Below are 21,615 nucleotides of genomic sequence, written 5' to 3'. Positions count from 1 at the left end.
CTCGTGTCATGTAATTTTTTCTGTAGTATACGATTTATTCATTACAGCATTAATAAATATAAGTGCGAGAAATTACAAAAAAGGTATATACATGGTGGCCAAAAAATATGTGCATTTCCATTGCCAGGGAGGTTTTGGGCTTATACTGAGCAACTTTTACTATGAGACCAACCCAGAAATTTTGTATAATAAATATCAGAATAACTAAAAAAAAATATATAATTCAATCTTTACAGATAATAGTTGCACTAATTAAAACACAAAATATTACTTTGCTAATCCGCGAAAAGATAACGTGCTAGTCAATCAGTACTAACCCGTTATACTTACTTGCGTATTTTTACATGCAATTAATGTTCCCACCCTCCAACCGCAAAAATAAATACAAGAATCCACTGCCGATAGTATAGAACCCGACACGTACAACAGAATCCGTAATAGAATGTCTAGTCTATTCTATATCATAATAAAGTAATTTCTTCCGCATAAAATGTTATGTCTATGTATGTATGTTAAACTTTGTGTAACCGCAGCTTTATATCAGTCTTATATTTTGTTGTATTTATTTTGTACACCTGTTTACAACGTACGCCAACAAACATACATTATTAACTGAAATTAATATAAGGATCCCAACTAAGTTTTGACAATATTCCGAAGAAAACTTGTGTTTTGTTTGTCATAAGAGTCTTTAACCTCTATGAACGGAACGGGTTTGCATTAGCAATAAGTGAGTTGGCTTTATCAATTTACGATGATTGTTATTGATTGCTGGTCGTCCTCTACTTTTACAACAGACATTTTATATCACTGACAGCACATTCTATAATATTTTTCCCTTGCCTAATGGAACTCCGTTATAAATAAATGTTTTAACACTTAGCATTATTAACTATATATACTACTAAAAGATACACACAAATAAGTCTCGTAGCACGGCTTCAGTGAACACTTTTACTGATACCAATTGTCGGACTGTCTAGTGCCTATTACATTCGGTGAAGAAGAAAGAAGCCAGCACTTTAGAAATGTTTGATGATAATCGGCTTAGCACACACATCTTTTTATACAAAATATAAATAAACATGTTCACACGAATTTACATAAGTGATATTGCTTCTGGCGCGAAGCAGCGCAACAAAGTGGCCCGGGCTGCGGTCTCCGCAAAATCAAACCCCGGTTCACACGTTGTCTATATTCGTGTAAATATCCTCAAAACATGAGACATAAAATATATTCCTTATTACGATATATTTTATATTATATGAGAAATCATTTTCATATTCATTTATTTCGTATATGCATGATACATTACACGTCAAAACATTTTAAAGATAAGATTAACACTTAATACATTTTCGATCATTAATAATAAAATAAAAATAAAATTTTCTTCAGATTAAAATATTCATATGTAATAATATTTTGAGTCTGTAAAAGTACCCATTTATTCGTGGACATCGTTTAGTCGTAAATATTTCTCTGTGGAGGCCGCGGGCCGCAGGCCGCGCCAAGGAGCGCCGTTCCGGCCGGCCCGGCTGACATGACAAGTTGTCAAATGAAATTATCAACAAATACCTATTTTTATGTGAAATTCGAGAAATGTTTTTTATTATGTTGAATACAGACGATTTTTCCTTATCCGATGGGGCAATCATTGGATAACCAGGCCGGTTTGGTTGGAGTAACCAGATTCGGATGTCAATATGTGTTACCTATATAAGTGTTGTTTTTCATAAGTTCCAAGCGTACATTTACTTGAAGTGAAATCGCTGTGCTCGCGTGTGTTTCTACAGCTATTTTATATCCTTTTTATTTTATTTTAATTGTATTAATTAAGTAGTTTTAGAGTAAATTCATATTGCATGTCCCTATCCGCAACCAATGCTGTCGCCCCCACTGCGTCGTTGGATATAGATGTCCGATGCCCTCAATGTCCCCAACTCCGTTATTTCAAAGGTTCCAAAGGCTTAAACATCCACATCGCAAAAAAACACAAACCCCAGGTATCTTGTTCAGCCCCTGTTACATCCTTTCCTCCATCGACAAGTAACTCACAACCACAATCCTCACTCTCCGACCCACCTTTTTGGCAGACTCTTAGTAACCTCAAAAGTACCCTCCCAACCGTTAAACGTATACCCAGAGGCGCTCGCGTCGCATTTTCCAAACGCCTCACTGAAACCATAAAAGCCACAGTCAGTGAAAATACAAAACACGCCTGGGAAGAGCTTTTGACATTTTCATTCAAAGTTCTTCACGTTAATGTCAATGACCACTCTCATAAATCTCTTACCGCCAAAATTAAGGAAAACTGCTGTCATGATTCTCTTATACATCAAACTACTCGTGAATACACAAGCAGTCGGAACATTTCTAAAATAGTAGAGAGCAAGGTAGCCGACGGTGACATCAGGGGAGCCGCTCGCATCATTTTTTCCAACGACGTAGTAGCATCTAACAGCACAGATACTCTTTCAGCCCTAGCTAATAAACATCCTCCTCCAGCAGCCAGCTTCGCCTTGCCTGACCCTCCCCAACCTAGTGACTTACCGCTTATGGCTACAGCAGAAGACGTCCTAGGAGCCGTCATGTCGTTCCCGAATGGCTCAGCTGGCGGTCTAGACGGCCTCACGCCACAACATCTAAAAGACGTGTTAAGTAGCGACTGCAACGGAACGCGTGACGAGCTCCTTTTACAGCTTACGTCACTCGTAAACCTTATGTTGCGAGGAGAAGTACCCACAGACGTTATCGACATTCTTTACGGTGCCAACCTTTGCGCCCTACAAAAAAAAGACGGTGGCATACGTCCAATCGCTGTTGGATCCACTTTTCGGCGTCTCACTGCAAAATTAGCTTGCCGTGCCATCCTTGCAAAATTGGGTAATGAATTTAGTCCTATTCAACTGGGTTTTGGGTCCAAAAGCGGTTGTGAAGCCGCCGTCCACGCCGTGCGTACTTACGTGGAGCATCGGGCGGGCGAAGTGTTGCTGAAGGTGGATGTAACAAATGCTTTCAATTCCGTGGACCGAGGCGCCCTGCTGACCCAAATCAAAGAAAAAATTCCCGAAACATACAATTTCTTGTGGCAATGTTACAGTTCACCTACTAAACTTTTATATAAAACAAATCTTTTGGCCTCCTCTGTTGGTTGTCAGCAGGGCGATCCCCTAGGCCCAGCCATTTTCAGCCTCGCCATCCATCCTATCATAAAAAAATTAAATTCTAAATTAAATATCTGGTACCTCGACGACGGAACCCTTGGAGGTGATGCCTGCACCGTTTTAGCCGACTTACAGAAACTAACATCCGACCTAAAAACTATTGGCTTAACTTTAAACTTCTCTAAATGCGAACTATTTATCTCGAACTCGTCTCTTGACTGTCAAAGCATAGCGGATAACTTTGCCTTGATAGCTCCCGGAATCAAAATTACCAGCGAAAATGAGCTTCACCTCCTCGGCTGCCCTATTTTAGACCAATCCTTCGACGAATATGTCAATGACAAAATTCAAAATTTCAGTTCTGTTTCAGAACGTCTTTTGAAAATCAACGTGCATACCGCCTATTCCATCATTCGTCACTGCCTTTTTGTACCCAAATTCACCTACGTTCTCCGCTGCAGTCACCTCTGGAAGCATCCCAGCCTACTCCTTAAACTAGATTCGCTAATTGAGGACACTTTGTCATCAGTCCTCAATATACGTTTCGAAGAAAGGTCTTGGACCCAGGCTACTCTACCTATCCGGCACGGTGGCCTGGGTATCCGCAAAATTTCTAGTGTCTCGCTGCCAGCCTTCTTGTCCTCGGTGCATAGTGCTCAAAACCTAATTGACAGCATTTTAACCCCTTCTCTCGGGGCCATAGAGGCAGCACATTGCACCGAGGCCAGGAATGTTTGGTCACTAACCTGTGGCAACACAGATCCACCTTCCAATCCCTGCTCGCAGAGGCAGTGGGACGAGCCGCTCTGCCGTCTAGTACGGAATAGTCTTGTTGATACGTCAACTGGTACGGCAGATCGAGCTCGTCTTCTTGCCACTGCGGAGTGGGAGTCGGGACTGTGGTTGCAAGCTCTACCTTCACCATCCATAGGCACCCTAATCGACAACTCCACTTTTCGACTGGCAGCTTGTTTGCGTTTAGGGACTATAACGAACGTTCCCCATCGCTGCCGTTGTGGTGCCATGGTGGATAGTTATGGTCACCATGGACTCTCTTGTTGCAGAAGCGCCGGCCGCATACCCCGACACGCCAGCATCAACGATGTCATCCGAAGGGCCTTTGTCAGTGTCAAAGTTCCGGCCATACTGGAGCCCGTCGGTTTGGCAAGGGACGATGGCAAGAGGCCCGACGGTATGACTCTGGTGCCTTGGAAGTTGGGACGGCCTCTAGTTTGGGATGCCACATGCGTTGACACTCTCGCGCCGTCCCACCTTCCGGGTACCAGCAGTGGTGCTGGTCGTGCCGCGTCCGCGGCCGAAGACCTCAAACGCCGAAAATACGCCACCCTCGTCAGTAGCTACATTTTCGAGGCGTTTGGGGTCGAAACGCTGGGGCCGTGGGGGCCAAGCGCCCGTCGGCTCTACAAGGACCTAGCGTCGCGCCTTATAGATGCCACAGGTGACCAGAGGGCTGGCCAGTATTTTGCTCAAAGGATAAGCATTGCCATCCAACGTGGCAATGCGGCCAGCCTTCTGGGCACACTGCCCATCAGCAGCGACTTGGGAGACGTTTTTTATTTACTTTAAGTTTATTTGTAGCCTTTTTTATTATTATTAAGTTTATTTATAGTTTATTGTTATTAATTATGTAATATCTGTGAAATAAATCTATTAATAAATGTCCACGGAGCCAAAAAAAAAAAAATTAAATGCCAGAATTCTCAGATGTCATAAAACCTTAAAATTTTTATACTTAAAATATACGGTTATATCGAAGGTAAAATCCTATTTCAAAGTCGACCAGCATTGTTACCATGAATTGGACATTGACATATTAGCTAGCGACTACGTAAATTAAACTTAATGTAGCTCCCTCGTACTAATATTGGTGCAAGAGATGCACTGCAGTTGATTTGACGCAGTCGCTAGCGTTTAAGGCCGCGTTGAAACTCATGGCGAGGGTACAGTGTTTACTAACGTATATTTTTGATAGGTAACGATAATTTAAATTCATTAAAAATATTTAGATGTATTAACGGTGAAAAAATATTAGCATCTCAATTGAGTTAAAATCTGTCTAAGAACTTTTCTAAGAACTCTCTTTTCTTTTCTGTTTACGATGATTGTTATTGATTGCTGATGGTTATTTTCTGATATTGAGCCTCTTGTCTAATGGAGCTCCGTTATTAAAAGCTTTAACACTTACCATTATTAACTGTTTGTCTGTAAACTACAGGGGAGTAATAACTTTTGATTAAAATGTTTAGAACAGTTCGTATCTTCACTTCACTTAATCGAAATAGAATTAATAATCAAATTAATTTGACACTTTTGCACGCCATTGCGTATATAATAACTACTACAGATTTGCCCTCAAAACTCCAAATGGGAATGTCGACTTGTGTATACAGGCGAAGAGTCCATTTTATCTTTATATAGCGATAGCATTGTACATAGACCTAACATTAAATTTTTGTTGTTGCAGGCAAAACAAATGAGCGCGATCAACTGCGCCGGCCGATCGCCAGGACGGATGCCGTAGCTCGCCCAGTGGAGCACGCCGTCGCCGTGATGAGCACAACCCGCCATAATGCGCCGGCGGCCATTTTAAAACGGAGACTGCGCTGGTCACCACGACATGGCCGTTTATCGCGCACGCACACTCCAACTACCCGCGCAACCGCGCTCTGCTTCACTGTCACGACGCTATGAAATGTGGAAACACGGAAAGTGGCGACAAAAAACGTCACCACCAAGGACAAACCCAGCCGTTCGGGTTCCAAGATAGATAGTTGGGGACATTTTTACAGTGTAGTAGAGGCCTAAGTGTTACTGTTCTGTGTACATATAGTGTGTGTAGGTTTAAGCATGGGTGGTGAGAATAGAGGAGCGCGCGCGCCGTTGCTGGAGTGCGGCGAATACGCACACGCCCACAAGAGCTCGGCGCCGCGTTGTTGCTTTTGGCTGGCTAGCCACGTCAACGTGAGGAAATGCGTTGCCGGCGTCATGCTGCTTTCCGTCCTCACAATATTCTTCTATACATATTATGTGACGGCTCCGTTGACAAGGTAAGTTTTATTTATATTAATTTAAAACTACAATTTGTCCAGTCATATACGAGCTTTGGACAGGGGAAAAAATCAAAACAAAAAATGTTGGCAACGCTAGCGCGCCAAATATTCCGAACGATACTGATTTTATCGCCGCGCGAGGTTGCGTTCTGGTGCACTCCAGCCACACTGCATTGCAACGTAGTCCACTGCGTTGGACTGTCAAATTCCACCCGTTTTTCACAATGACAACTCAATAATCAATGTTGACGCTTTGTAATAATCATCTAGCGAATTGAAACCGTTCAATATCGAGGGTAAAAATTTAATTATAGGTATTGAATTGTGCGCATAGTGTTATTTAGTGTTCCAAATGACTCGAGCCCTTTAGCTCGTTTTTTACGGCTCGCCTCGTCTCTCTTTATCAAAATATTGAGACTCGACATTTTTTCAAAGCCTAATGTAACCAAAGCTGAAAATTTTCGAATAAGTAAAGTCGACGCGTTTGTTGGTGTGGTGGCAATTCAATAGAATTAAAGCTTCAAATTAGTTTGCCATGACACTGATTCAACTTAAATCACTTGTGCTAGAATGCCAAAAAATGTCTACAAATATTTTACGTTGACAGCTACTCCATTAAAAAAATCGGTCATGAGTATGTCAGGCTATGCTCAGTGTAGGGTTCCGTAGATACCATTCTGTCAGAATAGACTAAACGGGGGCTTATAGTAAGTATAATGTACATTACAAGCATATTAAAGGAGTACTTTTCGCAGCGCTTTGTACGACTTTTTGATAAGAAGAGAAGACTTTTTGCAATACGAGTAACTCAATAACGGCTGGACCTACCATTGTCGCTGTAGTTTTCATTTAAAGTATTTAAGCTTTAATTGTACGATTTTTTTTTTGCATATTTTGTGGACGCATGGTTCAAAAGTTATTGGGGAGAGGGGGAGGGGGGATTTTCACTTAATCCAAAAAAGGGTTATGGAGATTAAATCGTTTTGAAGACCAATAATATCCCACACCATTGGGATAAAGCGAAAAAAAAAAAGCATTTTGTATGGGAGGTATGATAAAAAATATTTTTTCTTTACTCGTTACTTCTCTTTACTTCTGTCGACATCCATGATTTATGTATCCATGCCAAATTGCAGCTTTCTAGCATTCACGATCATGGAGCAAAGCCGCGAACGGACAGACAGATATGGCGAAACTATAACGGTTCCTAGTTGGCTACGGAACCCTAAAAAAGAACCATCATGCGACGCGAGAGGTATAGTTTCTCATCGACCAGTTTAAATGGGTGCTTTTTGTAAGCTTACATTCGGTATATATGACTAGGTATCATATGTTTATAAGATTGACCTACGATCGTTGATGTAGCTTATAAAGATATGATACCTTTATGAGTCGTGGAATGTATGGGAACCGATATATTCTACGACTGTCGCCTTCCTTACAGACTGTACATTCATAAAAGTTAAGACTTTTTAAAAGGCTAAAGGAGCTTTAACCTTTACAAAAGGCTTGAGCCCTTAACACATTGAGTACCGGGAACCCGCTCGGCGGGTTCTCTGTTCGTAGTCGGTTTCCTCTACAATGCGGGAAAACACTGGGATCGGCTACGAGTGTAGCCGTAGTGTACGTTGGTAGCGAATGTGTTAAAAAGGCTACCTGTAGTTTTTCTTAAGACTTCGGCTTTATTGAAATCACTAGCTTTGAACTCTACTCCATTAAGCCAGCTCAAAAAATGAACACGGAAACTTCAAATATCGGGCTAAAAGTCTTTAGGAACACTAGGGTTATACATATATTCTTAATCTCATGAATATCTACATTTTTTTGGGAACATATCAAAATATTTTACCAAATATTTAACTCTGGATAACTTTGGCTTTATTAAAGTTTAAGGAGGTTTTCTTATAATATATCAAAAACTAATCCTGTTTCGGCATGCTCGAGGTCTAAGTGGCGATGATGCCTGAATCCGTATTCATAATTGATCGCTGCGAAGAGCAAAACGTGATAGGATAGAGCTTTGATTGGATCGATAGTGAAATTCGGTTACAGCACGTTGTAGGTCATTAAATTTACAGGCAATTGGAACACTCGAGGCGATTTTGCTACAGAAGCGGAATTTTTCACTCAAAGCTTTTATTTATTTATTTAGTTAATCTTTATTGCACAAAAGAAACCTTATAGTACAAAAGGCGGACTTAATGCCATGAGGCATGCTTTACCAGTCAACATTTAGGCGAAGCAGAGAGATTGTGGGCGGTGCTACTTTAACAACAACAACCAAATATAATTCAATAACATACCATACATACATATAAATATACATACTTATTTTACTTATAATTAGGGTTCCGTGCCCAAAGGGTAAAACGGGACCCTATTACTAAGAATCCGCTGTCCGTCCGTCCGTCCGTCCGTCCGTCCGTCCGTCCGTATGTCACCGTGCTGTATATCATGAACCCTGATGGTTAGACGGTTGAAATTTTCACAGATGATGTATTTCTGTTGCCGCTATAACAACAAATACTAAAAATCAGAATAAAATAAATATTTAAGGGGCCTCCCATACAACAAACGTAATTTTTTTTGCAGTTTTTATAGATAATGGTACGGAACCCTTCGTGCGCGAGTCCGACTCGCACTTGGTCGGTTTTTATACATAAATAACGACAAAACATATAGAGCTTATACATACGTTATGAATTTTTCATTTCTTTGTGAACAAAAGAAGAAAGGTTAGAGGCAATATTTCAATGAACTATTTTTAAATCTTTTTAAAATTTAGTTTCCCTGAAATTTAAAAAAATACGAACTTACACTAATTTAAAGACATGAAAAAATACGAAATATGCGTTTTGTCCCGTCCAACGGTTTAATATAAAATACGAAAGCCTCTTGAATAATGACGGGAAAGCCGCCCAGAACATAATTAATTACTCTAGTTTAAATTATGCGTCATTCGCACAGAATTCAATTTACTTTCGTGGCTTTATCGAATCAATGTGGAATTATACCGGTCAGTACGCTACGTCTACCGAGGGATTAGCGTTTATTCTGTTCCGTTTGCGTTCTGTTAATAAATAAACAGTAATCCGCGCATAAGTGGAGTTAAAAACACATTTAAGTTGATATATTTATGCAAAGAACGAGAATAATCGATGTAGGATCTTGTTTCTGGTCGTAGTGCGGTAGTTCGTTAATAATGTATAAACACGCCCGCTGCGTCGCTCGGTGCCCTAGCATCGTCGATATGGGAAGTTGTCGCGGAGGCGGACACGGTCCCCCTGTGCGATTTCCGTCTACACTTCCTCGTTCTATTTCTGTCAATAGATTTCTTTTGTAATTAGTAGGTAATACTCATGTGTACAAAGAATATCTACTCAATTAGGTATGTAAGTTTAAAATATTTTGAAACAAAAATGTAATACTTGGAGAGGATTTCATTGGATGATTATTTTTTATTTAATCACTAGTTTCTGCCCGCGAATTCGCCTGCGTAGAAATAATATTTCTGTATACCACTTATATTTTATTTATTTATTTAATCTTTATTGCACATAAGAAAACACACTGTACAATATGCGTAAGGTATTCTCTACCAGTCAACCTTTAGGCAAAGCAGATAAGTTGTAGGCGGTGCAAAAACATGAAGTATAGATGATACAATTAGGTACATGTACGGACACAATACAATCATAAGAAATACAGAAACATAAACAGACATATATATAAATAATATTGATACAAATACATATACTTACATATACATACACACACACACACACACATATATATATGAAATCAGATGAACTCACAAAGCAGAAACACTAAGATTTTCCAGTACTGCCAGCAAAGCGCTCACTTAAAGATTTTTTAAAAGTAAATCTGTTCGGACACTGTCTAAATTCCAAAGGCGAGCTGCCTGAATAGAGAAAGAATCGGACATGTAACTAGTTCGGTTAGATGGTATAGACAGAGATGGATTGCCAGAAGAGCGAATCTGACGGACACGAGAGACACCATAGTAATGGAAGAAAGATTTTAGATATTCGGGGGACTGAGGGTCGTTAAGAACAGAAAAGAGGGCGCAGAGCATGCGAATATTGCGCCGAATACGAATAGGAAACCAGACAAGTTTTGAGCGGAAGGAGGAGACATGATCATCTATAGCAAATTGCACCACCTCTTTCACTTGATTGACTTGATTTTTGAGATAAAACTATCCTATATCCTTCCCCGCGGGACTCATACCATCATAGCTATACCAAATGTAATCTAAATTGGTTCACCGGTTAAAGCGTGAAGAGGTAACTAGTATGGATAGTGTAGATTATAGCCAACCAGCGACCCGCACGGATATGAATTATACATATAAACCTTCGTCTTGAATCACTCTATTAAAAAACCGCATTTAAATCTGTTGCGTAGTTTTAAAGATCTAAGCATACATAGGGACAGACAGACAGCGGAAAGCGACTTTGTTTCATACTATTTAGTGATATCAAGTACTTAGCCCTAAATTATGTCGATTCAACTTTACGCCAAACACGTAGGTAGGTATATTATGTAACATTACGTATTAAACCAACTTAGGGGAAAGTCGGTTATATATCGTACCAGATTTTAATAAAACATATTTCCATAAATAAAATGCGTAAAAAATCCCGCCTGCTTTTTTCCACCAAAAAGATAATTAAACTCATAACACCCATTTTACGTAGAAGATTAAATATTAAATAATCACAGACTAGGATATGCTTATATACTATTCAATAAAAGCTTGTAAAAGCTCATACAAGCCTTTAATAAGCTTATTAATATATAATATACTTAACAATACAAAAGCAGTGTTTAATACATCAATTAAAAACCTACTGAATGTGATACGTATCAGCAACACGCGATAGTACGTAAGACACGTTTGCGAATAATCACGTTATTCAGTGTTCACATTGTCGTTAATGAATAATAACTTTCACATGTTCACGATATTGAAATGGAAAGTCCCCAACCCAAGACGCGATAAATAGCATTCCCGCAGTATCGTAGCCAACACCTGCTGAATTCCGACATGCAACCGGCATTCGACTCGGTTCGACGCTGCACTTATCGCTCTAAAACATCCATGAAAACACATGATTGTGGGAAATAACTGAAGGAAAATATTCTCTTTCTAAGATCAAACGAATTACAACGTTATTTGTTGCGAGATTGTATACCTTTTCTTGAAATTTTCAACCTTCGTAGCCACCTGCATGTCAGATGTGGTAAAATGTTCTCCTATTCGTAAAGTTTCTTCTCTTTATTTCTTATCTCGTATTGCGTTAGTCGGAACTTACGATGGAAACGTACAGAAAACTCCCATTTTACGAGTCTTTTCCGCCCGGCGGGTAACAAGGTATGGACGTGTGAAACCAGTCTTTTGAAACAAACGCTTTACTGCCGTTCGGTTCAAAGTACATTTTCAAAACGATAACGATTGTTATGCATAAAATTGGCAGTTAATACAGGAAATTACTCCGGGGAAGAATTAAAGGCGTTCAACTTTGTGCCAGGCTTCCTTGTCGCCCTTTGTTTGGCAGCTTTTCACAGCTATTAGGACGACGAGCCGAATATTACCAAGTAATTTATAGCATGATTTTATGTAATTAGGATGGTAGGAAATTTTATTTTATCGGCTTAAAATTGCTCTCCGAGATGCGGGGCAGGGGCGGCAAGTTTTGCCGAGTCTGTGGAATTTATAGCAAAACTTGTGTTCTGACTAATTAATGGAAGCAGCTTCGCTAAGAAGCAGTAAGAACTCGTTGATTTAAAGGCGTATTGTTTTATCACCAACCCTACGCCTAACTGCCCTATCGTTTGTTTAAACTCTTCCTGTTCATAACTACACTTGTGTGTTCTACTTAGTTTCACACTTCCAATTTCCAAATCTTCCAATTGTTCTTAAATATTTTTTAACGTTCTTTATCGATTGAGATTATTCTTATTTAGAAGATTAAATAAGAATAATAAACTTAAATATGGATGAGAAAAGACTTGAAAACAAATACCTAAGTAGGTTCATTGTGTGAGCTAGTTAATCAGAGCAGACCCGGCTTTATGTTTCTTTTCAGGTCGTCGTTAAAGTTTCCTCCCGGTTGATTCAGACGAGCCTTTCATTAAAGCAAAGAGGCCGCAAGTCTCGGCCACGGCAGGCCTCCGCCACACCGCACCGCCTCTCAGGATAAATATTTCCACAAATTCCGCCTTTATTTATTTTACGCTATTCAGATAAACCTTAATGGTGCTTTGATGTGGCTCAAACTTGAAACATAGCCTTAGCTTTGGCAGTCTTTGATTGATTTTCTTGTAAATTTTGAAAGTGAAACTGTTTGATGGGTAATTTGTTACACTTTTTTTCAATAAAAATTCTACCCCGGCTATGCATCGAGTTTCACAAGTTGATCACTTTATTTAATCTGGCCTCTGGAAGGGGACTATGCCGGTATCCACTTCAATTGTAACTCGTAAATAACTATTTGCTCTCAAAAGTCCCCTAATTTGTAATTGCAGTCAATTGCCAATGAGTTTCTACTCAAAGTCAAATAAACACATCAACTGTCCTCATTTAAAAGTCAGTGACCAAGCTTGTTTGAACTTGCTCTACTAATTACACGCATAATTTTGCTGACATATTTAAAGTGATAGGTTTAATATGCAGTTGGGATGCTATGGCCTTATTAACTGTATTGACGCCTGATCAATTTCGCTATGCCCTCTCATTGAAAGCGCATTCATGCGAGGTCGCGCGCAGTCCCAATGTGTATAACGATCTGCTGTATTACGCTCGGATAATAATATCGACGACTATAACATTTAAACCTTAAAAGTGTAAAAAAATATCCACGGAAGTGACTTCAAGCGCTTCTCCTCAACGCTCAACTATTGATTATGGTTAAGAAAAAAATGTTAATAGAGGGTGAAAAGTTATGTTTCTCCTAACCTACATTGAGTAATAAAGATTTAATACTTGTAGGTATACCGTTGTTAAGGCGACTATTATAGAGCTACCCCGCTGTTTTTCAAGCTAGACAATGATTGGCATGGCGAAAGAAACGGAGGCTGTATGTACTTAAATAGACTAGGTAGGTGTTTGGCTTTTATTTTTATTGCGCAGGTATTTATTATCGGCAAGTATAAATAAATAATAAATAAATAAATATTATAGGACATTATTACACACATTGACAAAGTCCCACAGTAAGCTCAATAAGGCTTGTGTTGAGGGTACTTAGACAACGATATATATAATATATAAATATTTATAAATACTTAAATACATAGAAAACACCCATGACTCAGGAACAAATATCCATGCTCATCACACGAATACATGCCCTTACCAGGATTTGAACCCGGGACCATCAGCTTCGTAGGCAGCGTCACTACCCACTAGGCCAAACCGGTCGTCGTAAGCATTTTATTTGATTAAACATGACATAATGTAAGCTGATTGTAGCGACACTATCTCCGGGCCCAATAAAATCTTGTCAGGCTGTGTTTTATTGATTAATTCATTTTAAATAGTTAAGGTTTGAAAATATTGATAACCTAACTACTAATATATATTTTTTAACAGCCTAGTTTGGCGAGACCGCATACCGCGGCCGCTCTCCCAGTGCTCGCTGCTGGCCTCGCAGCAGGAAGCGGCACGGGACCATCGCTCGGACGCCCGCTTGCGCATCGACGCCAAAGTGCTAGTCATCGTGGAGTCGGCCTACTCGCGGCTCGGACGCGACATCGCCGAGCTACTTGTCGCCAACCGCATTCGGTAAGTGATATTCAATTTAGTGTAATAATGTCTCTTGAGCTGCTGAAAACATGCAAATAAAAGGTGTCATGTCAACAAACGATTTAATGTAATTAACTAATTATTCACTGCTTTGGCCGACGCCGGTCCAGTAACATATTCAGTGACGTATTACATTCTACTAAATCTCAAACTCAGTCAGGTCTAGTACGAGTAAAGAGAGCCAAGTTCTTATAAAAAGTGGTCCGGAAAAATAGAAGCTGGAAAATCGACACGTGTTGCGAATTACCTATTCGGACGTGTATCTTACGTTTTACAGTACATATGACCCTTTAACTTTTCGACATAGGCACGTAAAGTGCTAATTATCGCATTTAACCTAGCACCAAGTGTACTGTAAAAGACGTTACAATCATGAAGGTAGCTCACATTAAGAATTAAATAATTGTTTTAATCTACACTAAAATCTTACAAATTGATCTTATTGACGAGTTTCCGTTAGAAGACGGGATACAATTTATTTATTTAATTTGCCTTTATTTGTACCGAAATATTTACTCTTATTCAAAGCTGAAATATTCCTCTTGATTCGGAGAACCTTGCCCACTATAGTTTGAGATGTATTTCAATATTTAGCAACTGAAACATACTGAAACTACCGAGATGATTTTGCAGTGTTTTGTTCACAATTAATAACGTGGATTTCAGGTAGGTATTTTTGATATAAATGTAATCAAGCCTCGGTGATTTGCTTATAATCATTCACCTATTCTGTCATTTGTATCAAATAATAGATAGTGATTATTATTTTAAATTATAGTCGGATGTAGAAAATCACTTTTACTTTTTTCCGGACCGCTTCTTAGTTATTCTTCAGTGCCCATTGAAAATTAAGTCCGTTTCTTTCTATTGTTGTCTAGTATAAAAAAAAACTTCCATACAGGGTGGGCAAATAAGAAGTATAGTTTAAAGATTATTAAGTATTGTTTTAAAAATATATTATTTAGGGTTGGCCGGAACAAAATGTCTGACATACGAGTATGTGCACTTCTAACAGCAGGCAAATGTAAGCCCTTTTCATCGCAAATTTCATCATATTTTCGCACATTTTCGGCATTATCTTAGAAAATTTGTGTCGGATAGTCGGTTTTAACTGTATAAATTTCATCAGCTTGTTAGCATAACTAGACACGTAATTTAAGATAGCCCCACAGAAATAAGCCAGGAGCTGCAAAATTTGGCGAATTTAGGTGCCAATCACTGTCACTTTTTCTCGAAATCAATCGAGCAAACAACGTGTTTTAACCAACACAAACATTTGGGAAAAACTTGCTTGCTGCTAGAGGTAGACATTTGGCAGAAATTATCTTCCGTATACAATTGCCAACTCTGAATAATATATTTATGAAAAAATATTTAATACATTTTGCACTTAATATTATTAACAATTTAAAAACAAAGTGTATCACTCTTATTTGCCCACCCCGTACTATACTTATTGTCTATACAGAAGTTTGAGGACTCGGGGAAGTTTGCTGCCCTTTGGCTTGTCACAGCGAGTGTATTCTTATTTGTACGTCACGCGCCCTCAATATATTCCCATGTGTCCTGTAGATACTGTGTCATAGAGCTTATAACAGTTGTTTACTTATTTGTTAGCCGCTTTTGCTGTAATTTGAGCGTTAAACAACAATTGAAGTTCATACTCCGATATTAATCGTGTTTATGGGTCAAATTTCAGAAAAATGACAATACCTACACTAAAGTTAACGATTCGGGTACATATACAGGGTGATTCATGAGACGTGAGCAGGACTAAGCCTACACAATCAATAAATGTTAATGAATCGTTCAACATCATATTTGAGTAAAACAATCACGCTTTTTATCTGTTATTTAACTTTTTGTTAAGGACAAATTTGATTATCTACAATCATGGACACCCTACAACACTTAATTAACAAAGATAAAACCTCTTTAATCGTTACGACAGCACTTTGATTATGAAGAAAATAAAATGTCACACTTGAGTGAGATACGATTTTATAAAAGTAACCACACTCTTCGATGACATTCAATTTGTCACTTATTATGGATAAAACAAAGAGGGTGACCATAAATATCGTAAATAAAAAAAAGCCTTTTTTTTTAACAGTAAAAATTAAATTAACGTTAATCTCACAAATACTGGTACGAAACAGTTGCTGATAATGATAATTTACTGAATATGCAGGCTTGATCCTGCTCACGTCTCCTGAATCATCCTGTATATACCCATAATTTTCTTATTTGAGTATCGAGTACTGAAAAAGTGTATTCCGTCTGTAACGGTGTTGTGTAAAAATGTGTATTTGTTTCTCTTACCTTTGCTAAGGGGTTAAGGATACAACATAATGTGTATGTATGATCCTTTATGACCCTTGTCACATGAGAGGAAGAAATGACAATCATCCGATTATCTAAACAAAAATCAGATTACCTGATACTAACAGTAAACTAACTGCACATGTGATAACACCGGTTCATTAACATACATTTCCTGAGAGTTTGTTAACTCAAGAAAACATTTGAGTCAAATAGTCTTTCATTCATGATTTGAGTTAACGCATGGCTATGACCATATTTAGTACGAAATCGTGCCGTGGTGGTATATCATAGTTCATGCATAATTATTGTGTATAAAATACTTCTATTTAAAACTATTCATTAATGAATAACAAAAGAGAAAAATAAGTTATCATACAACAATAACAGCGATAAATTTAATTTACATCTTGATATTCTTGTAAGTAAGTAGGGAAATAGTACATTACGATACAAGTGCGAAAAATAGGAAATTCAAAACGAGTGGCGATGAATTAAAACACGACCGAAGAGAGTGTTTTAAATCGAAACGAGTTGCGAATTACCTATTCGCACATGTATCGTACAACGTTTTACAGTACATATGGCCCTTTAAATGTTTGGCACAGTAACGTAATATGCTAATTTTCGCACTAGTGCGATAAAGTAGCACCATATGTACTGTAAAGTATTATTATAAGAAGGAAAAGTAATGAGTTAATATAGAATAAGTGTCTTCAAGGGCAAATCACTTCAAAGAATAGCCAATAAAGTCTTATCCTAATATTTGTCAGGCACGCTTTGCCGGCACGGCGACTATTATGTGAGGATGTTTGTCGCCTCTGTGTGTTTTATTTCCACGTTCTCGCCCGAGGCTATCGGTTCTGCTCGTTGACAGCTAATATGCTGAAGACTTGACGTACAACGCCCGGAAAAATAAAAAGTAGGGAGGGTGAAACCCACCCATATTTATTTCAATACTAATAGCTCCTTACCCCCGTCTGTCGCGGGCGCTCCTGCTCGTGTGGATTTTTTGCTCGAGTTAGGTAAAAATCAGTTTACTCCCGGGTTTATTGTGTTAGTCAAGCGCGGAGATCGTTAATGACATGTGCAACGAGATGGGAATAAATCGTATCCTATTCAGGTTTTTAAGAAATATCACTTTATACTCCTAGTGCATCTATACAAGGAATATAAAACAACACGACAATGCAATTCAATTAATACGAATGAATTTTTATCATTTAAAGTTTAAACTAATTTAAACTAACTCCTGAGTTCGGGAATTTAATAAAATATAACATTTAAAGCTTTGGCGTTTTGAACACATTTTAAAACATATTTAAAACCTGGTCTATCGCGAATTCATTTTGTTACCTTTATTTCCGATGTTTCGACGCAGGTTTCACCCGACGAATAGTCTATTAAAAGTTTGGGGTAGGCATCACAATTTCATACCACTCACTACACATGTGTTAATTATTGTCAATAGTCCGACACCCGACACTCACTATATCCGCACATAAATTCGAACCGCGGTAGACCCGATAAATATGTTTTAAAATGTAATAAATATAATGCTGTGCATATTATGTAATGCTATATACTTATTTCGAAGATATTTCATTTCAAAAGAAGTGTATTACAACCTTTTATTTTTTTAAGAAAATAGCGATGAGAACAGAGTTAATATAATATTGTATTCTGCTTGAGACTACAAAATTAAGATAACTTCCATCTCTACGGTTTACTCTAGAATTTTCCACGATGCGTAATTTTTGTTATTCGTCTAATTGTAAGTATAATTAAAATCCAAAAATGCCCAGCTTATTCCTTCTTTGTAATAAAAGCAAAAAAAGTTTATTAATTTCCTTCAATTCATTATTAAAACGCCTTTACGCACTTTTCGAAAATATTTTGTTATTTTTATACAACGTAACGATTCGAATAAGAGTAATACTCGTAATATTCTGTCTTTTTTGTTAGGGTTCCGTAGCCATAATGGCAAAAATGGATTCTTTAGAGTTTTGCCATGTCCGTCTGTCCGAATGTCACAGCCATTTATCTGATTTATCTCAAAACTAGGTATAATAGTACATTACTATAGAGGACGGGAAACGAAGGGTTGCGAGCCAAGTATACCTACTAGACGGCCGAGCGTAGCGAGGTCGATAGGGATACGCGGCCGGCAGGGATACGCGGCCGGCAACCCCGTTTCTCGCCGAGATTTTTCTAGTGCTTTTCTCAAACTTGCAATAAAATAAAAATAAAAATGCATGATGATGATGACGGTTGTTTCATGTCCTAATGTGATAGGTTATTCATATATATTCGATAGGTGCGTGGGGTATTGAAGGGGAACAAAAATGTGATTATTTTGGCGCTACGACGCACACCATTACGCTTGTTTTTTCTTTCCTTTTTCTTTTTTTTCTTTTTCGTGTTTTTCTATTATTACTTTCGGGTTTTCTGTAAAGGGATGAAATGAGATACAGCCCTATAAAGATTTCTGCATGACTGAAAAAAAACCTTATAGGGCTGTCCTTATATCTCCTAAACCGTGCGTCGTAGCGCAAAAATATTCAAATTTTCGTTCCCCTTTAAGGAACCTTAAAATAATATTAAACAAACACAAAAAAGAAAAAAAGAAAGTAGGAAAAAAAGAGAAAAAAAGCATAATGGCAGAATTTTGCTTATAGGTTTTCTGTGGTTGAATGCCAAGACGTGCCATAATTTGTCGTTTAAAAAAACAAAAGAAGGTTACCTTACAGGCCTAGGTGTGTAAGGCTGTATGAAATTCCTTTACATATCTGTGGGCACGGCCGAGCCCCCGCCAAGACGAGACAAAGGGCAAAGGCAGTGCATATCTTTTCTCGGCACGTTTCGTCGTATTTTCGGACCCTCGTAGTTTTGGTTTGGATAATTCTAGAGAGCTGAAATTTTTAGGGTACCATCTAGTCAGTAGACTTATCTTAAACACCAAGTTTTATTAGGCTACCAATTGTACTTTAGATTTTATAGACACCTTAATTTTCACCGTCCGAGCCATATGAAATCCGTGTCATAGAAAAGATAGACTACTCCCTGGAGTCTTAGAAGGCTGAAATTTGGCACGTAGAGTCGAGTCTGTATGCAAACAAATCTGTTGGTGAGAAATCTGTAACTTTCTCCCTGCAACTCCTTAAAACGGGGGTACGGGTGGAGTCCTAGAATCGTGAAATTTTGTGTGGTAGCAGTGATTGGAATGCTAATTTCAAAACAACAATAAAAAAAAAATTGAAAGTGCTGATTTGAACCGGGTTCACGTAAAACAGCCAAGTAGCGCCCTCTATAGTATTGCCTCTGTTTCTTGTCGTAAACTTTTCAAACTTTACTTACAACTTAAACACAAGCAATAGAAGTGGATTGTCAAAAAAACTTTCAAGCCACAATAGATTTACTGCCATCTTTCGAAACATGATTAAAACTTTTAGAACGCCATTTGACTTTGATCCTTATTCTTTCACTGACATGAGTTCAATTTGTTAAATATCAAAAATTGGCGCCATCTAATAGATCATAGGCCAAAGGTATAGCAGCATCATTTCGAGCAAATGGCGCCATAACCTTTAGGTATAGTGCCCAGTAAGATAGGCACCAAGACTTTTACTTTGTAAGCCCAAACTTTATCAGCTCTAACTCAATAAAGCCAACAGCTTGGTCAAACAGTACGGCTTGGCCGTTTCGTTACTGTCACATAAACACTCCCGTGGTGGACTTGTATAGGTAGTACAAAGTACTTACAACTTAGCACCTAACATAGGTCTTTAAAATTATGAAAATGATATTACGGGATTGTCCATATGACAGCAACGAAACGGCCAAGCCGTACTGTTTGACCAAGCTGTTGGCTTTATTGAGTTAGAGCTGATAAAGTTTGGGCTTACAAAGTAAAAGTCTTGGTGCCTACTAGGGGATCTCATATCTTTTTAGTGTAAAAGCTCTATGCGCCTGTTAGTCTTGGCAACACTTTTCATGAAATGTTTTTGATGGGATTATCTTTACTCATCGCACCTGATATGTAGTATTTCCGGACCTAATTTGAAGTAAGTCATCTCAACATTTCATTGCAAGTTCGAGAAAAGTATATTTTATAAATATATATATATATATATATATATATATATATATATATATATATATATATATATATATATATATATATATACCTCTATATGGCCGTCTACAAATGTAATTAAAAGTAATAAAAATCAAAAAGAATGTTAAGGTTTGTAAAAAAAGTTTTTTAATTAATTGAATACTTTTTTAAACAAACGTTTCCATAGTCGAAAATGTCCCCGCCGCTCGCCGCACCCTCTAACTTTTGAACAGGGCGTATAAAAATATGAAACAGTCAAAAATATATAGCTTAAATAAATTTCCACAAAAAATGTTTTAAACACGATCGGTTGATCCGTTGATTGCCTTTTTCCCAAAAAAAAACTATTCTTATTAAAAGGATGTATCTAAATGCCGGGAAGAAACGTCCTTTTGCTGATATGGTTTTTTATTTACACGGAACCCACCTTTATGCGTGGCTCGAAACGCGCTTGGCTGTTTTTTTATTTAATTGACTGAAGCGTTAGCGAAGATCTCCGTTTTAACTTTAACTCGGGCATTTTGCTTTCGTATGTCCGCCTTCCGGATGTTCTCCCCCACAAGTCGCAATTCTTAACCGATTCTCGTGAAATTTTGGGATCAAATTCTATGATTAAATATATTTTTTTTGTCGATCTATTTTTTGTATCGTTTTCAAAATGCGGAATTTGGCATATTGGATTTGATTATTGAAAGATACTATTCTACGGATCCCCTGCCACTGGTAGGTATACCTACATATACATACTAATAGGTGCCTAATTATTAACTGCGAAACTTCTAGTCATATTTAGGTTTACATTTTCGGTAGGAATATTGTCACAGCTCCCTAACCTTAAAATACTGTGAACTGTATTGAATAATTGAGTTTGTAAAATGGAAACGTCAACAATTTGGAAATCAACGACTAAAATATAGCAGTATGTGCAGGAGCAACAAAACGCAAATGAAATTAGAGGGAACCAACCGCTCCCCACGTGTGAGTGTGACTACCTATATACATATTGTACATGCGTCCATTAAGCTACGTGTGCTTGGTCGCTATTTAACCATCACTTCCGCGGGGTCTGCAAATACACGCCACAAAATTGCTCCCGCCTTAATTCTG

General features: G+C 38.1%; 1 protein-coding gene across 2 annotated transcripts in view; it reads left to right on the top strand.

The window, feature by feature from the left end:
• The window catches only part of LOC133519893 (bifunctional heparan sulfate N-deacetylase/N-sulfotransferase), a 176,807-nt gene that overhangs the window by 87,539 nt on the left and 67,653 nt on the right, over positions 1–21,615 (top strand). For both annotated transcript variants that reach the window (XM_061854081.1, XM_061854082.1), the window contains exons 2-3: positions 5,653–6,235; positions 13,857–14,048. In XM_061854081.1, coding sequence (XP_061710065.1) covers positions 6,036–6,235; positions 13,857–14,048 — 392 coding nt within the window. In that variant the 5' untranslated portion in view covers positions 5,653–6,035. The remainder of the gene's footprint in view (positions 1–5,652; positions 6,236–13,856; positions 14,049–21,615) is intronic.

Source organism: Cydia pomonella, chromosome 7 (assembly GCF_033807575.1).
Source record: "Cydia pomonella isolate Wapato2018A chromosome 7, ilCydPomo1, whole genome shotgun sequence".
Taxonomy (NCBI): Eukaryota; Metazoa; Arthropoda; class Insecta; order Lepidoptera; family Tortricidae; genus Cydia; species Cydia pomonella.
The sequence above is the reverse complement of the archived record's forward strand: the minus strand, read 5'-3'. Positions and strand labels throughout refer to the sequence as shown.